The 12402-nt window shown below is 39.3% G+C and overlaps 1 protein-coding gene across 1 annotated transcript in view; it reads left to right on the top strand.

Moving 5' to 3' along the window:
- Window positions 1–3653: 3653 nt before the first annotated feature.
- The window catches only part of ANKRD44 (ankyrin repeat domain 44), a 75009-nt gene continuing 66260 nt past the window's right edge, over window positions 3654–12402 (top strand). The window contains exon 1 of the mRNA XM_009706106.1: window positions 3654–3734. Coding sequence (XP_009704408.1) covers window positions 3699–3734 — 36 coding nt within the window. The 5' untranslated portion in view covers window positions 3654–3698. The remainder of the gene's footprint in view (window positions 3735–12402) is intronic.

The raw sequence follows: 12402 nt of genomic DNA, 5'->3' as shown, positions 1-12402 counted from the left end.
CACGTGGGTTTAAGCTCTCCATTGCTGAAATAATCATTGTGCCTTCAGTTCAACAAGCTAATTTTACCTGGCAGATTGAAGTCCAGTTTGCGATTACCCTGTATGCAGTAAAGATAGGGATATGTTCCAACATTGGAAGACGTCTGCAGATAAAATTTTATTTTTACTATAACACTTGTTACAGCACAAAGTAAAGAACACTCTGATAAAACTTGATGAGTTTTGTACTTAGAATAGTAACTCTGTAGACACAGTAACAGGGAAAGATTTTTGTTAGCCGCCGGTGTATATTTTCAGGAAAAAAATGTGAACACTCCCAACTGAAACTCTCTTTAAGAATTTGGAAGCTCTGGAGAGCTGAGCTGATGAAACAGTTGTTCATCATTCCAAAACCTCCACCCTTGCTTAGTTCTAATAATAGTTATATATAACCTGCTCTGTGCTTTCTTTTTGTTTTTTAATTCATTCCAGGTGTTTTTAACAACTTTTGAATTTGAAGAATTTTAAAGCAAAATATTTCTGTTAATGAAATAACCTGTTAATGATACTGTCATAGGTTTTAGAAATTATTTTAAAAAATATACCATATCCTTCTTTGATAATTGGGAAGTGTCATTATCTGCTCTTCAGGAATTTTAAAAAAAAAAAAAAGTTATTTAAAGTTGAGGTCATTCATGCATGAACATGGTTATCACTGAAGATCGAGAAATTAATCTGTTCAGGTCATTGGACATCTATCATCAACATGTACGTAACTGCATAAGCTCCATTTCATCATTGTCAGCTGCTGAAAGGAGCAATGCTTATTCCATCATGCTGATGGATGCGGACGCACATTCTCAGCTCTGACCTCAAATTGCAGCAAGAACCCTGCAACATACTTCTGACATATTTTTCCTAAGCAGGTCATTATCCATGGCTGTCCATCTTACACAGAAACATGTCTTAATATGTAATAAAAATTCCTTAATAATATTGTGTTTCTCACTTCAAAACTAATACTTTGGAAAATGAAGTAAAATAATGAAATAGTAAATTAGAAAAATGGCCAGTTGGAGAAGGCTGCACAGCAGTGACTCAAGTTGCTTATTAACCTGTACTGGTTTTTATCTGTTCTTTCCAATTCACAGGCACTGATGGTTCTCTGTTGTCTCTGTCTCTTGCTGTTACAATTAGCAGTGATAGATTCTATAGTAATTTATAAAAGGTAAATCTCATGGAAAAAAAGGGCAGAAGGACTAAGGCCTTTGCAAACGGGTATATGGCAGCTATCTCCTGTCAGCAAAGGTTATGTGTATCGGCACTGTGAGGCTTAACCTGCTTCAGAGGCACAATAAATCACAAATGTTGATATAAGGAACTGCAGGGAGATATGACTGTGATATGGTGGACAAAAATTGAGATGAAGATCTCTTATATGTTACAGGTCTAAAGAACACAGTGTTATTCTCAATCTACCTTCTGTGTTAAGTAGCTAATTAAACAGGTCAAGCATTTCCTGTAAAACCAGGTGTCTGATTCAGATTTCTGGCAGAGGGAAGGAGGGGCAAACTGTCTTATTGTAGACTTTCCTCTTTTTTTTTAGTGTAATGATGCACAGTAGTTTACTCTCTCCCTATTAAAAGAAAGAAGTCACTTGTAACAGTATTTGAACTTTTTTACAACAATCCAATAGATTTTAAGTTGTTTGGGGTTTTTCTCTTGCTGATGGTGCTTCTGTCTGAAGTCTCAGTTTACGAGTCATCAGAGCCTGGCTGGTACCTTTCCTTGGGTGCCGGGTGTACCTGCAAGTGGGTTCAGAGACTTAATCTGAGCTGCTGGGGACATTTGTTGCTTGGCCACTGGGTTGTGTTGGCATTCAGCTTGGAATTGAGGAGTTCTCTGCTTTCCTGTTTATTTTGTTATTTAAATATTATGATAAATATACATGAAATGGAAATATTTTGGTGTGAGCATTCTAATTCCATAAACATTGACTGGTTCTCCATAGCTGTTAGTGTTAGGCTTGTGCTAAGTCTAGGAAATACTGATTTTGTTATTAGCATGCTAGTGGGCATAAGATTAGAGAATCACTTTAAATTATTTCTTTTGGTAGAGAAAAATGCAGAAATGAGACCATCTTACTCTTAGCTAAATTCTGATTTGTTTGAGTTTGGCAGATGAGGGAGAAGGGAACAGACTCTGAGGTCTGGTGTTTGCATCCTCTGGTGGGGAATAGTCTGTGGCCATTCTGACATGGGCTGGGAAGGAAGCATGCTAAATGGTTCAATCGCAATTTTTTTTGTCTTTCTTTTTCAAAGATCCACCACAATACGTAAGACTGCAGACAGTTGCGATAAAAGATGCTGCTTTACTCCACATTGGAGGAGAGGCAAGAATGAAATTCCAGTGTGAATCTTTCTTAAGGCCATAAGGGATTAATAGGTCTTAAATTAGACACTATCAGTTTAGAAATGTATTTTCCACGGCTAAATATGATGAATTTTGCAGTGAAAAGATTGGGAAAAAAATGGTATTTTCTCTGTTCTTCCAGCCTGTGTGTGAATTTTGAGATAACCTGTTTACAAGGTAGTTAAATTCTGCAGAGTCTTAAGAACTATTGCGGTTTTATGTGCTTAAGTAGTCATGCAAGCTTCCATTTTGCAGGCTTATTTTAGATTCTGGTGATTGCATGGCACCACAAACTCTGCTTTGCTGGTAGGACCATGAGGCAACTTGGAGGTAGGCAGCGAGCTTCAGGGGGGCACACACTGCCTTCAGGAGGGGTGACGGTGAAAGCGGGGCCACTGCCTGTTTCAACTATGTGCTTCAGGGGGATATAGGTATCTTCGTAATTTGTCCCCTTCGTTTTCTGAGCCTCCGGCAGCAAGGTTTTTTGTTCGTTTAATTCAGCAGATTGTGTTCTGCCAGCTTGGTTAATAACTCAGATATTTGCTGCTGGGGTCCAGAGCAAACCTAGGCAGAAGGACTGAAATTGCCAGCTCTGGATGTGTAACGGAGCGGTTGAGCATATGCACCGCTCCCTCCCACTGGTGGGCAGTGACGCCAGCATTGCCAGAGGAATGAGCATGGCATATTGTTTCTCCCGTATGCCTGATTATTTATTTATGCATTCCGATTCATAATAGCATAATAACAGACTTGAAACAATGAGATAATTATTTCGCTTCTTGGGTGGTTAAAATTAACTGTGCTCGTTGCATATTTATTCAGGAAAAAGATACAAGATGTTGAGTAATTGCCCAGAAATTCATTATCTGCATAATGTTCTGTTTCTAAATGTGTATTGCATGACCATTAATCTGTGCCAGCAGCAAGCATGCAGCAATATCTGATGTAATTAGTTTTCCCCTTACATGCCAAGGAGAACATCTGGGCTAATTGCGTGTTGTTGACAAAAGTTGCCATTCTAATGGAGGTCCCTGTTTGTGCACACACATGCTCATTATACGTACAAACATACTCATGATTTCAGTTTATCCTCAAGCAAACTGATAGTTCTTACTAATGAGATACTCTTGGTGATTTGTTTCTGGGGTCATACAATGTCTGTGGGCAGCGTTAGTAAATGTTAGCAGGAATAATATGCTCTCCTTTTAAACAGAAAACAAACAAACCTGTAATGCTGCTGCTTCTCTTTTTTTTTCCAGCCGCCACTGGTCCAAGCAATTTTCAGCGGTGATCCAGAAGAGATACGGATGTTGATCTACAAAACTGAGGATGTCAACGCCTTGGTATGTGACTTGGCATGTTATGTGCCTGTGATATGTAAGCACCATGCTTATGAACTGTTGCAATGACAGTATTAGTCATGTCCTTAGTAATTAACACGTAACAGAATGGAAATTATTTGGAAGTTAGAGATTTGAGACTTCAGTGGAATCCTAATTAGTAGTCTGAAATGTAATTATCTCTAGCAGGTGACTTTAAATTTCCTAAGTGTATGGTAGTTCCAAATGTGCAGGTCAGTCAGGGACATTTTCTCTGTTACTGAGAAAATGAATGAAATCAGCTAAAAGCTGCATATTTTTAGTCTCTGTAGAGTTTCCTTTTATGAAGAGTCTTTGCAGATCAGGAGCTGTTATTCAGCATTTGACTGTACTTGAAATAAAGCTTCACTATAGGTCTCAGCAGTGAAGGTAAGGAAGCAGTATCTTGGCCACAGTTTGCCCACAAAGGAATTACTGTTCTGCAGAATGGCTTATTCTAGCCAGAACAACGGTAAGCAGCTGTAAACAAGTAGTATTTCAGTGTTTTGGCAGTGAAAAAAACCCTGTATTTGAACTTGGTCTTTTTGCAGAAGTTGGGAGGTTTTTTTCCCCTCTTTGATTTTAACTGAAATCCGTACTGTTAGAAATGAACACTGCCGGTCCTGACTATCATCTGTCACCTCTGAAAGTGGTGAGAATATAAAGCAGAAGCAGAATGATGATTTTCAGGTGTTTCCTGGACTTTTGAATCAACCTTCTTCTTCTTCATGTCTTTCTCTGACATAAAGCCATCAGTTTATTCTTAGCTAACTCCAGCAGTTTGTCTGGTGTAGTCTTGCCACTGCAGCTTTTGCAGTGGTTCAGAGCTGCAGAAAGGAACTGAAGAAGGGGTCCTACAGATCTGGTTAACTGGGGCCCCACTCCATTTGCTGTCAAGTGGAAGGAAAGACTTGCTGCTGTTTTAAATGGGGAATCTGATCAAAGAAGACTTTGACGTTAAGCTTTCCTTGTGATTATCAGTACCTCATTGTTTTCTTGAAATAAGTTCCTAAAAGTCCTTCCTTAAAGCATCATCTCCCTTGAATTTCCTCCTTATTTGTTTTCCCTGATGATCTTAAAAAGCTGAAGAAAAAAAACCAACCAATCGAAAAACCCAACAACCTAGATGAACATAATAGTACTAAAATTTCCTCTGTATTTCATGTTGGTTTTTCAAAATAGCATTTCCTGTTATTGTAGGCTTCTCAAATGTTTTTTTATATCGTTTCGTTGCAAGTGTGGTAGTGATGGTTGCTAGGGAGATGCTCTCAACTGTCAGGTGCAATATTAAATGAAGAATGTGTGTTTTGTAGATGAGTACCATATTACTTAATAGAAAAAGTCATTGAACTTGAATGGTCTTGCACAGAATCCTGTTTAAGATGCTAAAAATCCATCCAAGAACGCTTTGGCTGAACAGCTATTTTATCAGGAGCAAAACCCAAAGCTGTTCTTTGGAGTAATTAGAAAAATACATCAACATGAATTCTGAAGATTGTGCTCTGGGTAGTGATTGCAGACAAGTGTCAAATGCTTAAAATGTCACTAAAGAATGATCAAAAGATAGCATTTTTCCCCCTTGTGCTGTGACCTGGCAATTTGCACTGTGTGCCTATGTTTCTATTTTAAGGGTGTTTTTAATTACTTCCATGTTAGCGTTTCTCTAGTGCTTGGTTGCTCACGTGAGAAGGAATTCTGACACCATTTGCCAGCGATTCATCCTTTGTTGATCGTTTTGGTTAGCTGTGTTAATATTGGAATAGTTCACATATAGATAGGACAGGGAAACAAAATCTGTTTTTTGCAGCAATCTTTGGGGATTTCTGAGGTTTTAAAAATTGTTTTTTGGAATCTGGAGCGAGAGAGGTATTTGGAAGACAGAAGAAAAAAACACGTGGAGAAACTATGCAAGAGTAGGGAAGTATATGCATACTTCCTAAGAGAAAATTAATCTCAGGGCAAAGAGTTTAGAGCAAATCAGGGGTTCAGAAAGTTACTTTTTTATTTGTCTGGTAAAATGATTAGTATCTTTCTAAGCTGAGAAGTGTATGTTGATGGAAATGGCTGTGTTCTGGATGCTGCTATAATTGTGACTTCTGTTTTGCAACAAAGTGAAAGCGGTAACTGTTAGGCTTAGAAGTGTGGTTTTAGTTCATTCTGCTACCATAATCGTCACTTTGACCTCTCCAGTCGCTAGCTATGCTTTGGGGGAACATGATGCTGCTTTTGTACCCTGAGGGCATGGACAGCGTTATACTTGGCTGGTGATGAGCGATTCCCTACCACTGAGTGCTGAATATGCGCTGTTTCCTTGGGAAATGTGGTCTGCCTGTGGGCAACGTTCAGCAGCCTGTTTTCCCATGGCATTTGGGATATTGGCTTGGACCATCTAGACCACCAGGTTAGTTTCAGGTAGACATCCTCTACACTTGCTATTTGGTACATTTAGAAATATCAGGGTGATCTTTCTATGTGTGTGTAGGTGGGGGATTTTTTGGGGTGCTATTTTTACTTTGGGAAGAGTGTGAGGGAATGACCTCCAGAATCTAGGGATTATTCTGGATCCAGTGGTAACCCCTGGTTAGGTGGGATTTGTAATACGTGCAGCTGTGCAGCACCCTGCATCTGCAGAGTGCAGTTCTTACATGTGATGTCATCATTTTCTACTAAACCAAAATCTTTTCTGTAAAAATTCCATTTTCATCTCAGTCTTCCAGTTTAATATTCAAAGTCACACAAAAAAGGCAAAAAATCCTTCCAGTATTCTTCTCCATAACTAATGTGATATTTGCAAGCCAAACCAGACATTTCTTCCCTTCCGTTTTTGCTCTTTATCCCCTGTCCTGCATTTTCTCTTGGATAGAACCCTAAAACCCAAAATACATGCAAAACTTTGATGTCCTCAGAATATCTTCTATTGCATTCATATTTTTGTGAAAGTAAATAATATACCCCCTCACTCCACCAGTGAGACTGTTGAAGGCATCATCTGCTTTCCCAAAACTTAGTTGCTTCTGTTTCTGCTGTTGGGCATGGTTGCTGGTATGACCTTCTGGGCTTGATCCTCGTAGCCTCTTTGCTTGATGGTCTGCCAGCTGGAAAAACTGCTGCTGCTTCTCACTACTTCTCAGTGTCAAAAGCTGCTTGTGCAAATGGTCCCCCACCCACTTTTGCCAAAATGACATAGGTTAGAAGAAGGTAATGGCTTAGCTGAATTTGACTTGTTTTCATTAAAGCAGAGCTGCAGAACCAGCAGAACTAGGTGGGCTGCAGTAAGTCCTGATGGGCCAGGCTGGAGATGGGTTCGAGCTATGTTGAGGTGTGGTGACCCTGGGCATCACCTGCCTATTTCTAGCTGCAGAGCAAGTCTGCAGAGGAGAGGGCAGTGGCATCTGCAGAGACTGTAAGGCCTTACATGCAGGACCATGTATTTAGAGGGTGGTTTATAACAGGATAAGGAGGGCAAGAAGGAAGTCCTTCTGAAGAGATGTGCATGTATGCTGTTTATTACATCTTTTTCTCATTATCCTACTTGGTAAAGCATAGATTTGCAGGACTGCCTTTGTTAGGAGGATTCAGGCTTTATCCAGGTCTTCACACACACACACACACACACACACACGTTATATGTATTTCTATAATATTGCTAAGCATGCTTTTTAGGGTGGTATTAGTGCTTGAGGGTACAAGTGTGCACACGTATAAGATTGTGAGTCTGAAAGGCTTTGCATGCTTGGGATAGCTAATGTGAAAAACAGCTTGTTGTTCAGTTTGGAGTGACATGTTTGAATTGGGACTAAGAGAGACCGTAATCTGATATTTCAGTAATCTTGGGAACCAAATCCTTGTCTCTGCTCTCGTCCAAGGAATGATGATTTTCCTTTTGGCACTGTGCAGCCTTGCAGGAGAATAAAACTATCCTGGAAGCAAATGCTCCTCTGCTAGATGTAGTTCTGCTATGCTGGAAAGTCTTCTGGACAATTTAGTCAAGAACATTGGAAGGCTTCTGCCTTCACACAGTATGACAGTTTGGTGCTAAGTAATAGCTGTGTTTTCAGTGGGTATTTAGCGTTTAGTAGTGCTGTTTGATATGCTGGTAATTTAAGTGGGAAGTGACAGAGAATTTTTTTTTTCCTACAGAAGGAAATTATGAACAATTCTCAGTTATGTAAGGAAACTGAATATGAAATTACATTGATGTTTGCGATGCAAGGTAACCAGCATGACTTTTCTGAAAGAAGAAAATATTTCTTCTAAATAAAATAAATACAATTTTGTATTTTATAAAGAAGATGTTTGAACTGTGAAGAAGATTCTGCTGGAGTTTACTAAGAGTCTGAAAGATTCTGAATTGCTTTGTACAGAATGCTAGTATACTAGTGGGTGCTAAGTTATCTATATATCTGTACTGGTGACTCATGTTGTCAGTGTCCTCCAAATGTTTGAGATGGTTAAGGACGTATAGGCTATTAAAAGCTCATGGCAGCATTTGGCTGTAGCTGCTTAATTTTTTTCAAAGGTGGCAATGTCAGCCTGAAATACCTGAATTTTCTAAATCTGCCTTTCCCGTCAACTCACGGGTGATGTATGCTCCCACGCCATGAATTCCCACTACCCCCCAAAAGTCAATACTGCATCTATAAAAATGGAGGAGTTCTTTAAGTCTGTCTTTTGAGCCTTACATTGGAAACTCACTGTTATAAACATTAAAATATTTCCATTAGTTAGGATAACAGTTTCTACAGTTTCAATCTAGGATTAGTAATTAATTTAAAAGTTTGTCTTTTTTCTAGCATGAAAACTACTGTCAGCCTCATGGAAGGAAAGTGTTAGATGGAGGGGAGAGGGAAGATAATTTTTCTTGTCTCTAGAAGATCAAAGTATTTGTCTCTTCCACCTCATGAGCACTTGGCAAATAAAGACTCAGTCCAGAAAAATCTTTGTTTCTGAGGCTAAACTGAAGACTGTGGGGATCAGAGGTGCTGGAATCAGGATCTGTGTTTTCAAATGGGAATTTCTGTGCTTGATAATAGCAGAAGAAAGAGCATCAGGCATAAGTTACACAGCTTGACTTTCACCTCCCAGCTGGTGCTCACAGTTAAGTATTTTGATTTACCTTGTGAATAACAGGCTTTAATAAAAGGGAGAGGGAGGAAATCCTGAAGCGGCAGAGATTTTCTTTGTACAGCATCAGCTTTTGGCTCTGAACAGTTGTAACTAGCCCAAGAAGTAGCTGCTCATTTGCTTTTAGCCTTTTCAGTAATTCCTAACCAGTTCCTGAGATTTAATTGTCCTGAAGTCAAGTTGTATCTGAATGGTTAGGGTTTTTTAATGGTACCAGCTACTTCATGCTATTTAAATGAGGTGTACTCAGGTGTAACAACAGTAAATGGAGTGAATGAGCAGGAAGTTTGTTTTTGTTATTGTTTTGGTTAGACTCCTATCAATAGAAGTTGTAGCCAGTCACGTGCCTAATGTCACTTAGTTTATTCTGCCCCCCAGGCATACGCTGGCCACTTGAAGGTGGTGGGAATCCAACACTTCTTACCAATGAATCTTCCTTAATTCGTTTTCAGTGGTGCATTAACTCCTTCTGTGCTGAACTATTCCTGTTGACTGCTCGGCTAGTTTGGTGACAAAAAGAAGATACCGACATTTATTTTCTGTGGCAGTTGCACTTATGTTTTAATAGTAAATAACTCTGTCCCAAACATCATCTGATCTGAACAGCTGCAGTTGATAGAAAAGTTCAAATCCATTATCTCCTTGGAGGTGTAGGTTGTGTTGAAGAGAAACTGGTGGCCTTTTTCTTAATGGGCCTGAATACTTTACATGCGCTGATATGATTCATCTGAGCCACTGTTCTGCTAATCTTCACGTACTCTAAGGCTCTGATCCAATAAAGTACTTAAGGACTAGCCTAACTTTAAGCCTGTGAAGGGCCTTATCAGTGTCACTGTGATCACTTGAACAGTTTAAGCATGTGTTGAGTGTTTTTCTTGCTGAGGCCTTCCATCCTCAACTGCCTGTTTGTGAAACTCCTAATTTCCTTTATCTGTACTTTTTTAAAAAAAATGTATGCAGATAGTGTTAGCATGCAGCATCATCTTTTCTGTGAACTAATACAAGTCACTAATACAGTTTTGGGGAGAGAGCATTTATCTCACCTCGATATGATTTTCTAGCCATTGTTTAGCTTATCTACTGTCTCTTACTGACCTATTGTTTCTCTGAGGACTGCACTCGAAGCAGGTCTGATTATTTGTCTTAATGCTGTTTGTAATCCTGTTATCTCTTTTTCCCCTCCACCTCCTTTCCTTGCCTTGATAATGTATGTTCAAGTTTGGGGTACTGCCAGGTACTGCCAGACCTTTCCCTGAAACAACAAATTTTCTTTTTATTCCTCTCTCTCTGTTTGCAGCCTTCGGTCTTTAGATTGTTATTGATTTACTTATTTGTACTCCTTTTACTACCGTCATGCCACAAGGACATCTCTAGCTGAACAGGTGTTGGTGCATGGGCCAGATGCAAAGCCAGTGAGCTATTTAAGCCTTGCTGAAGCGGTACATGGCTTTGAGGAGGGCGCAAGGAGTGGTTGGACGGACAGGCAGGTGCCCCAGTTCCTCTGTTTCTGTGCCAGCCATGTGGGGAGCGTAAACAGGAACCTGAGGATGTTCCTCCGTTATGTTGCTCAACTGCAGGCTCAGCTGCAGGCGTTGTGTGAGGACTGATCCCCGCCAAACTCCCAAAAACGTTGCCTGCAGGGCTCTTTCAGGTGTTTTTAATTTCCATACCACACATCAGGGTTTGTCATCTGCTAGTTCATGTGCGGGTGAACTCTGATATGTGCCTGGTTGTGATAAATGGAGAAATCTTAGGGTTTTTTCCTCTTGGAGAAATTAAGCTTAAATTCAGTTGCGTGACTAAGCCCATCTTTCTCTAAACCCACCTTTCTCTGAAGACTTGATTATTACTTAATTTGATAGGATTTTGCATTGATTTTAAAACGTGAAAGCTGAGAATACTTACAGAAAGTTATTCCTGTTACGGAAGGATAAAAATTCTACTTTTCTGTTTCATGTCCTTTCCTCCCTCAATTATCAAATTTCCATCAGATTTACAGTTTAGTATAAAATATTGCTTATAATCAGTAAAGCACTGAATAGGCTTGGTTCCTTGGTATAGAAAATTGCTTTGTCTTGTACTATTAGCATTCAACTTCAAACTACTCTGTTCCGTTGCCAAACTTGGCTGTGTTGAAATAGGCTGCCGCAAAATTTATCGGACAGCTACGATAGCTATTACAAATACCACATTGTGCTAAAGAGAGATTAATGCATTAAAATGAACAAACTAAAAAAAGGAACTGATTCTATTTTTGTACAAGTGTTCGATCAGTCCTAGCGTATTTTTTGCCATGGATAGCCTTAGGATAGGTAATACGAAGCAATACTTAGGAAAAGTCTCGTATGCACTCATGTAGCCTGTAAAAGCTAGTCCGTGGCAGATTATGTCTTAGGAACTGAGCATGCGAGAGAATCCAGCTTGTGATTTCGGTTCCTGAGTGGACACTGCTGGACAGACGCTGCGTAATACTGTTTCAATTTGCCTACCATGTGAGGAGGTGAAGTTCTGTAAGATATCTTTGCCTATGACCTGTGACAACCAGGTGTCACGTAATCCATGTTTTCAGTGTTTTATATGCATGCCCAAAATGTAAGATCAAACCCAACTGCAGCAGAATTTGAGGACTATATACATCATGTATGTTTGAAAAAAACATGCAAATATAAAAATTAAACGTAACTTATCCTAGTAACCAGTGACTCTTCACCTTGCAGTCCTGGAATACAGTTTTCAGCATTCACATGACCAATGGTTCTGCTGCACTGATTTGTCCATATTTATAGCATACTTTTTGAAGATAGTCCAAAATAGCTTGCGGTGGAGGACCTCTTGGGCATGTCAAAAGTGGTATTTTACTTGACAGGCGCAGAGATATGTTTCAGGGAGGGAGTGTAAATATCGGCAGGGTTTCTGTGTTGGTATCATTTGCAGGAAGTGTTGAACCTGTTACCAGCTTACAGTATTTAATGTTGGTAGGTTGTAATTTGATAAGTTTGACTGATAAGTCTCTTAGAACTTTTTTTGGATTAGTGGTTAAGAAACCAAAATGAAATACATTTAGGACTGGAAACAGGGGTCGAATAGCATGATTAGCAGTATTAGCAGTTCTTGTGATTTTTTGTTGCCCACATTACAATGTTTAGCGGTTTCTTTTAAAGGCCTATGTTCTGGAATCATCTGAATAAAGCAATAAAATAAAAGGGGTTTTTTTGTAAACGTGGTATTTGCACCTCTTGAAGTTAGAAAAGAAAATCTAGAAAATATGACTCCCTAAGACTAAAAATTACAGAAATCAAGTAAAAGTAGATGTATTTCAGAAGTTGTATATATGATTGTTCAATTCTTCTAAGTTTAAAGACACAGATCTGACTGAGAATATTTTCTTTATTTATGTGTAAAGGTCAACCACAGTGTACAAGCCCATTTTGGGCTGCTGTAGACAAGCAGGCTAAATGGTGTACGAGAACCTTTGTAGACTAAGAGGATTGCATCTTGTCCTCGTGTATGGTTCCAAACCGTTCTCCAG

Source organism: Cariama cristata, unplaced genomic scaffold, assembly GCF_000690535.1.
Source record: "Cariama cristata isolate BGI_N322 unplaced genomic scaffold, ASM69053v1 scaffold13478, whole genome shotgun sequence".
Lineage (NCBI taxonomy): Eukaryota > Metazoa > Chordata > Aves > Cariamiformes > Cariamidae > Cariama > Cariama cristata.
This window is presented reverse-complemented; position numbering and strand designations above follow the sequence as displayed.